The 8,413-nt window shown below is 45.8% G+C and overlaps 1 protein-coding gene across 2 annotated transcripts; it reads left to right on the top strand.

The window, feature by feature from the left end:
* The first annotated feature begins 2,738 nt into the window (after positions 1–2,738).
* Positions 2,739–7,572, top strand: LOC113879911 (coiled-coil domain-containing protein 3-like). Of its 2 annotated transcripts, none has more exons than XM_027521747.1 (2): positions 2,739–3,108; positions 7,228–7,572. In XM_027521747.1, the coding sequence occupies exons 1-2, from the start codon at positions 2,739–2,741 to the stop codon at positions 7,476–7,478; spliced, it is 621 nt and encodes a 206-aa protein (XP_027377548.1). In that variant the 3' UTR covers positions 7,479–7,572. The 2 variants fall into 2 exon arrangements, 1 of the variants encoding a protein (XP_027377548.1); XR_003507515.1 differs by having other exon boundaries at positions 3,021–3,108; positions 7,259–7,338.
* The last annotated feature ends 841 nt before the right edge of the window (positions 7,573–8,413 follow it).

The raw sequence follows: 8,413 nt of genomic DNA, 5'->3' as shown, positions 1-8,413 counted from the left end.
TGGAGCATTCATTACAATAACATAGGCAACATGTTACAATAGTGTTTGGCACATAGTAAGCAGTGAATAAACGTTAGCAGTTGTTATTGTTAATATTATAATTTGGCAATGCTTGCTCTAAGTTAGCGTGCTAGAAATATAAACCATTTTATATTCCCTCTTTCTCTACAAACCTGCAGAACACCTGCTAAATGACTGTTATGAATTGAATTCTGTCCCTTGTTGACATCCCCTCCTCTCTGCCCTGAATTTTTCTGTTCAAGTTTTAACACCCAGTGAGACTGCATTTGGAGATAGCACCTTTACAGAAGTGATTAAGGTTAAATGAGGTCACAAGAGTGTGGTCTAATCTGATAGGCCTGGTGTCCTTAGAAGGGCCAGACATTTCTTTCTCTCTACATGTACAAAGAAGACAGGCCATGTGGGGACACAGAGGAAAGGTGGCCGTTTACTAGCCTGGAACCAATCCCACTGACACCCTGATCTTGGACTTCCAGCCTCCAGCACTTTGGGAAATAAATGTCTGTTGTTTAAGCACCTCAGGCTGTGGTATTTTGCCATGACACCCTGAACAGACTAAGACGTTATGAAACGTTTTAACTTGTATATTGAAGGAGAGACAAATGGGCAGTCCTAACGTAGGATGTCTGATGCCATCCTCAAATGCCATTTCTCCATGTGGGAAAAGCTTAACTCTACCATCTCCCATGGTGGTGGTGGGGTTGTTGGGAGGAGTCATATACCATCAGGACTACTGTCCACTTGCTTCCCTCAATATAACTGTTTTCTACAGAATTAATCAAGGCTCCAGGCTGACTTCCAGCTATGTAGAGGATAGTTATTGTCCGTGAGGAGCTCTTATTCTTACTTCTTTCCTCTTCCAACACAGATGATCTTGTAGGAATAAGAATCTGGTCCATTGAGTCACTGCTTCCCTGGTGGCTCAGACGGTAAAGAATCTGCCTGCAATGTGGGAGATCTGGGTTCGATCTCTGGCTTGGGAAGATCCCCTGGAGGAGGGCATGGCAACCCACTCCAGTACTCTTGCCTGGAGAATCCCATGAACAGAGGCACCTGGGAGGCTACAGTCCCTGGGGTCACAAAGAGTAGGACATGACTGAGTGATTAAGCACACATCTGTCCATTGAGTCACTGGTTGGATTCTGGATTGGTGTGACTCTATGGATCTTTAGCCTTCATTCCCTCAGAAGCTGGGCCACACTGGCTGGAGTCCTGGCCATTTCACTTCAAGGCATGCCCAAAGCCCTCCCAGGGTTTCTGGTTCCCTGAGACCATGCTGCTCATGGCCTCTTCCTCCTGAGTCCCTGCCTCATGCCAGCTGGATTTCTGCCCTGTCACAAGAAGCATGCATGAATTTAATTGTCCTAACTGAAGACTTGGGGATCACAGGAAGATTTGGTTGTCACAGCATGTGAGGCCTTGGAATTTTCTCTCCGCCCCCCCTGCAATTTTCTCCTTACCTTTACTTTCCGAATTCCCTAAGAACTCTTCCTTTCAGTCAGAGAAGACTTTGGCTGAGTTCTAAGACTTAAACTTTCAGAAAGCCTTGTTAATAAGATGCTTGCAGAACAAAGAGCCTTCCATTTTACAGCAGTTTTGCTTATCAACTTATTGTAAATATAATATTTATTACATATGCATGATGATATATATATTATATCCATGTTATTTCATATATATGATGTTTTGACTATACAAAATATTTATATTTATAAATAATCTTTTTTTTTTCTTACTACATGAAGAATAATTAAGGCAATTGGGAGATAAAAGGAATTGCCTAATTTAGAAATAAAGATTTAACTGTGGAGTTTAGGTCTCTTCAGAGTCACTCATTGACTTGTGAAAAGATCTTTGAAACTTCTTAATCTATTTCTCAGGTGTAGGGTGTTCTGAATCTGAACGTAGGAATGAGGTTAATCATGAGACCATGTAGCTGTAGGAAAATCCTACAGCTTTTCAGATGTTGAAGGCTTTCCTAAGAGCATCGTTAAAACAGAAGAGATGGAAAGGGAGAGAGAGATTCGGAAAAGTTCATTAGATCACACAGAATTTCCAAGGTAAACTCTGGGACGGTAAAGTTAGATTTCTGTGCCATTTGAGTGTAAATGAATTACTCAGAAAATGCAAAAACGTACCCTGAGTACTCATGGGAATTGAAGACAATCATTCTAAGAAGGCCATGTCTGGAGCGCGCGCTTTGTGCCTGCAAAGCTTCCACCTGGTCGGTGCGCAGGGCGCCAGAAGAGGGCTGGGCCGCCTCTCCCCACACTGACTTTTGGGCCGCGGACCTCTGCGCTGGCGCAAAGACCGAATTCGGCCCTGGGGCTCCTGGTCCAGCGCCAACTGCGCTGTCTCCCCAGAACCCCGCGACACGTGACGGCTTCCCGCCTCCGCCCCTCCCGCTGCCGCCCACGACCCAGCCACGGGCGGGCAGGAGGCAGCGGTGGCCGGACCTCCCCGTGCCTTTTTAAAAGCCTCCCAAGCAGGCCCCGCAGGGGGATCCCGGCGGAGGAGGGAGCGGCACGCTGAGCTTCCGCAGCGGTGCGCGGAGCCGAGCTCCCAGGGCTGCGCCTCCCGCTGGTGGGGCCCCGCACTTTCGGTTCCCCCAAAAGTGCTCTCGCTGCCGCCGCAGGGCTCCCCCCCTCCCCTGGCCACGCGCCCCCGGTAGCACAGAGCCCACCCGGCGGCTCTCGCCGCCCGCCCTAGCCGCCGGCATGCTGCGCCCGCTGCGGCTCCCCGCGCTCTGCCTGGCAGGCCGGCTGGAGGCCACCCGCGGCGGCCAGCTGCCCTCGGAGTGGAGACTCCTGAGCGAGGGCTGCCAAGCGGAGCTGGCCGAGATCATCGTGCACGCCAAGATGCTGGCGCTGCACGAGGAGGTGCATGGCCTGTACAACTACCTGCCCTGGCGGTATGAGGCCAACGACTTGGGGCTCTTCTACTCCGCTGAGATTGAGATGCTGTGTGACCAGGCATGGGGCACCATGCTCGAGGTGCCTGGGGGCTCCAGGCTCAACCTCACCGGCCTGGGCTACTTCTCCTGTCACTCCCACACCGTGGTCCAGGATTACTCCTATTCTTCCTCAGGTGAGCCTGCCACATCTCGCCCATACCATCCCTTTGGCCACCTGGCATGGCCAGCAGAGGTACCTTTATCCCCAGCAGGCTCAGGAACTCCTCCAGAATCCTGTCTGGGTGATGTTAAGTGATGCCCTAGTCTCCTTCCCATGTTCTGCTCTTTGGTGCTCCTCATGTTGAGTCTACAGAGATCTTGGGTGCCTCTGGCTAACACTGTTGGAAAAACAGGGATGGCTCCCATGCTTGACCAGGGAAGAGTGTTTTAGGCCAAAGCTCAAGGTGGTTTCCAGCAACAAACAGCCTATTCCCAATAACAGAGGTTTATGCGGGGGGTAATAGGGGAAGAAGGCCCTGGTCACAGCACTCTGAGAAGTATGAATGGCAATCGGACAGGAGCCCTCTCTGGTTGAGTTCCATGCAAGTTGATCTGTGGTGCAGATGAGATGCCTGTGGATAAGAGTTCAGGCTATGGCATCTCCTGGAGTTTGAATTAAGAAAGTGGAACCCTAATTGAGGTGGACTCCTTATAGAGGAGGAAAGCTATATTTTAAAGTGGATGCCATGGGAGTTGTTTGGGATGGACAGTGGTCAAAACCAATCCAAACACCTTTGGAATCAGATGGTTCTTGGAATTCTGGCTCCATTCTTCCTGTCATTTTGAGCAAGTTACTGACCTTGTCAAGAACCTCAAGAGCCTCACCTTCATAATGTGCCAAACAAGGTTGGTTGAGATTAAATCCTAGTAACTGGTGCAGAACACCTGGTGCAGGTTAGATGAGGAATGTGTAGTTACTCAATCCTGCACACCTGCTTAAATGCCAAGATGGGACTGGTGTGGAATGCAGCCCAGCTGTCCTCTTGTTTCACTTGGATTCACTCATATCAGCTGCCAGCAGACCTCAATGCCAGGCTCTTCCAAATAGCAAAAGTTTATAGAGGAAGGGCCTGGGAGCGGGGGCATTAAGGGATTGGGAAGGTGCTCACAGGACTTTGAAGAACAGAGAGGTGAATTAGACCAGGCCTTGTCTGTTGGGAGACTCCTGGAATCTTGTGAAGTTCCATGAACGTTTATGTGGTCACGATGAAATGTATGTAGATAAGGGTTCAGGTTATAGGCTCAACTGAAGTTTGCAATACAAAACAGCAGGTGGAACCCTAATGCATTGGTTCTCTCCAGTTGGAGGAGGAGGCTGATACAGAGGAACTGGGAGGAACCTCAAAATGCAATCTAATGGATAGTGATTGGACAATAAGTCCCATCTTCCCAGTATGTGGTGTAACATTAAGGATATTTGGAATGGCCATGACCTTGGTCTGCAGACTAACTTTGAGGTCTTGAGATTTCACATCACTGAGAAAGAAGACAGAAGGTTCCACAGAGGGGCATCCATAAGGTCGCGGTAACACCTGTTTTCCATATTAAAGCCAGAATATCTAAGTGTAGAATACATGGCGTGTTTTGTGTTGGCTTGGGTGGTTTAGCCAGATTAAGTTGAATTAAAAAAAAATACTGGAGAAGTACAGTTTCTAAATAAAACTGGCAAGGAATGAAGTAGTACCTTCTTGATATTGAGAAACTTAGATTTTTACATGTCTTTATTTAGGGAAACCAGCTCTAAAACTATTCAACAAGAAAACTTTATTTTCCAAAGTAAAAAGAGCCACAGTACTTAAGAAGAAATTATCTTCTTTTCCGATTTTATAATGAAATGCAGTTTTGTCCACTGGCTCTCTGGTGGTCAGACAGCTCTTTCCTCTTTTTCTCTGACATATTTATAAAATGTTAAGGCAGAGATACAGAGTCAAATGGTAGTCCGACAAGATTTCTATTTCACAGGGCTGTGTTGCCCTGATGCATGTTAACTGCTGCTAAGTCGCTTCAGTCGTGTCCAACTCTGTGCGACCCCATAGACACCAGCCCACCAGGCTCCCCCGTCCCTAGGATCCTCCAGGCAAGAACACTGGAGTGGGTTGTCATTTCCTTCTCCAATGCATGAAAGTGAAAGTGAAGTCGCTCAGTCATGTCCAACTCTTTGAGACCCCATGGACTACAGCCTACCAGGCTCCTCCGTCCTTGGGATTTTCCAGGCAACAGTACTGAAGTGGGTTGCCATTGCCTTCTCCGTGTGTGTTAACAACCACATACAAATCATTCCTCTGTTATTCTGGGCCCCTCAGAAAGGAGAAAGGATTCTGGTCAGTGTCACAGGAGAAAGTGGCAGTGGAGACTCCCTGGTGAGCCCCCAAATGCCTACTTTGGGCTGAAGTGCCACTTCCATCTCTCCTTTTCCTTCTCTTGGCTTCTCTATCTTGCCAACAGGTACTTTATGCAGGGTTCTGTAAAAATGTTAAGTTTTATACTGTGCTTACTCTGTGCCAAATACTTTACTTACTTTAAAAAAAAATGCACTCCTTACCATTAAACAAATAAGGATGCTGTTGTCATCCTTGTTTTATAGATTGTACATTTAATCTTAGAGAATGTAAGAAATCCATTGTGTGTCAAACAAGAGATAAGTAGCAGTGATAGGACTTGAATCTTGGGTCATTCCAGTTGGCTTTCCTTTGCCCAGGAAACAAGGAGCACTCCACTAGGGGAAGGAAGGCGGCTTGGGAGATTCACAAATGTTCACTCGCACCCATCCTCCAATTCACATATTTTGAAAAACTTAAGGATAGATACATGCAGTGTGAGGTAGAGAAACAATCAGAGAGAGTGACTCCTCTAATGTGAGTCATGTAGATGTGTAATTGGAAGTTGCATGTAAATCAGTGAAGTTAGAATATGCCCTCACACTGCACAAAAATATCTCACAATGGTTTAAAGACTTAAACATAAGACATGATGCCATAAAACTCCTAGAAGAGAACATGGGCAAAGTGTTCTCTGACATAAATTGGACCTTTTTTTTTCCTTAGGTCAGTCTCCCAAGGTGATAGAAATAAAACCAAATATGAACAAAGGGGACCTGATCAAACTTACAAGCTTCTGCACAGTGAAGAAAACCGTAAAAAAAAAAAAAAAAGAGACAACCTAAAAAATGGGAGAAAATATTTGCAACTGATGCAATAGACCAGGGCTTAATCTCAAGTATACAGACCATACAATTCAACAACAATAAAAAAAAAAAAAAATCAAAAAATGGGCAGAAAACCTTAATAGACATTTCTTCAAAGAAGACATGCAGATGGCCAGTAGACACATAAAAATATACTCAGAGTCACTAATTCTTAGAGAAATGCAAATCAAAGCTGCAGCCAGGTACCATCTCCTATCAGGCAGAATGGCTATCATCAAAAACAGAACAAATAGCAAATGTTGGAGAGAGTGTGGCGAAAGGGAACTCTCCTACACTGTTGGTGGGAATGTAAGTTGGGGTAGCCACTATGGAAAACAGTATGGGGGATCCTCAGAAAATTCATAGGACCACCATATGACCCAGCAGTCCCCCTCATGGGCGTATCCCCGGACAAAACTGTAATTCAGGAATATACATGCACCCCCATGTTCATAGCAGCACTATTCCCAACAGCCAAGATATGGAAACAGCCTAAATGTCCCTTGATAGTTGAATTATTAAAGAAAATGTGGTACGTATATATGGATATTACTCAGCCATAAGAAGAAAGAAAGAATGCCATTTGTGGCAACATGGATGGAAATAGAGATAATCATACTAAGTGGAGTAAGTCACAAAGAGAAGAATAAATACCATATTATATCACTTATATGTGGAATGTAAAATATGGCACGAATGAACCTGTTTACAAAACAGAAACAGACAAATGGATACAGAGAATAAACTTGTGGTTCCCAAGGGCAATGGAGGGAGGGAGATGGATGAACTGGGTGTTTGGGATTAGCAGATGCAAACTGTTGCATATGGAATAAACAACAAGGTCCTACCTTAGCACAGGGAACCATATCCAATCTCCTGGGATAAACCATAATGGAAAAGATATTTAAAAAATGTATGTATATGTATAACTGAGTCACGTTACAGCAGAAATTAGCACAACATTGTAATTAAACTCTACTTTAAAAATAAAAAAGATGTATAACTGGCAACACTGTCACAGTCTTCTGTTGACTCTCGATTCAAGATGGTACACCTCATGGGTGTCCAGTCTACAGCTCTTGCCTCTTTTTTTCCATTAGGATGGATGAGAACTATAACCTCTTGCCTCATGGAGTCAATTTGCAAGATGCCATCTTTCCAGACACTCAAGAGAACAGAAGGATGTTTTCTAGCCTTTTTCAGTTTTCAAACTGTTCACAAGGGCAGCAGGTGGCAACTGTCTCCAGTGACTGGGAGGTCCAAGAAGACACTAGGGTAAGAATTGGCTATACCCTGTGCTACAGCAAAATAATAAGATAGCTATGACTCATATGAATGTTGTGAGCAAGGGAATCAAGAGTCCTCTTCCAAAGTCCAGATCAAGAAGTATTTTTCACCCTCTCCACAGCCCTCCCAGAAGTTGACAAGCACTGCTCATAAACTCTGGAGTCCTCAGGCTGTACTGTGTGGCATGAGGTTCCTCACAGAGTGAGGGGACAAGATAGGCTGATGGTTGGCATGCTGTGCCTCAGTTTCCTCTTCTGTAAATTGAAAGCCATTGTAACATCTGTATCTTAGGGCAGATGCGACATGATTTAACTAGGCAGGGAATGTCCATAGGTAAAGCCTTTAGTGAGGTGTTTGAGAGTAAGCACTCAATACATTGAGTGTTATGACTACTTCTGTTGTTGATTTCAAATACTTATGTATGTTTTTACTTGGCCCTGCTGGGTCTTAGTTGTGGCATGTGGGATCTTCAGTCTTCCTTGCAGCATGCAGGATCTTCAGTTGCAACATGCAAACCCTTAGTGGCAGGACCTAGTTCCCATGGAACAGAAGGATCCGGATCACTCTGGGCATGAAGATAGAAAAGGCATCTTTCAGTCTGAGGCAGATGCCTGAGTTGTGGGGATATTTTGAGGACTATCGCTTTCTCTGTGCAGTGGCATTGTCGCAACTGAGCCAGGGGAGCAGAGAGGCCATGGCCCATCGCTCCCAGTCTCCCACCAAGATGTTTATAGGACCATGTGACAGACCACAGGAGACAGTTCTGATGTGGGTTAATGAACCAATGTGCAGGTATTAGGTGGTTTCCTTCTTTCCCCCATCTATGGTGCCCTTGGTGGTGGTGGTGGTGGGGGGGCTATCTTTCTCTTGTCTGCTGGGTGGGCCTAGGGGAGTGCCTTTGTTCTTTCTAACCTCCTGCCCAGGGCTCCATGGTACCTGGAGGTTCTTTGCACAGAAACTGTTCTCAT

This window comes from Bos indicus x Bos taurus, chromosome 21 (assembly GCF_003369695.1).
Source record: "Bos indicus x Bos taurus breed Angus x Brahman F1 hybrid chromosome 21, Bos_hybrid_MaternalHap_v2.0, whole genome shotgun sequence".
In the NCBI taxonomy this organism is placed as follows: domain Eukaryota; kingdom Metazoa; phylum Chordata; class Mammalia; order Artiodactyla; family Bovidae; genus Bos; species Bos indicus x Bos taurus.
Note: the sequence above shows the minus strand (reverse complement) of the source record. Positions and strands in the feature narration are given on the sequence as shown.

Coding starts and splice junctions, on each gene's coding strand:
- LOC113879911 (XM_027521747.1), top strand. CDS start 2,739: ATGCTGCGCCCGCTGCGGCTCCCCGCGCTCTGCCTGGCAGGCCGGCTG. Junction 3,109..7,227: donor TTACTCCTATTCTTCCTCAG/GTGAGCCTGCCA, acceptor ATGGGTGTCCAG/TCTACAGCTCTTGCCTCTTT.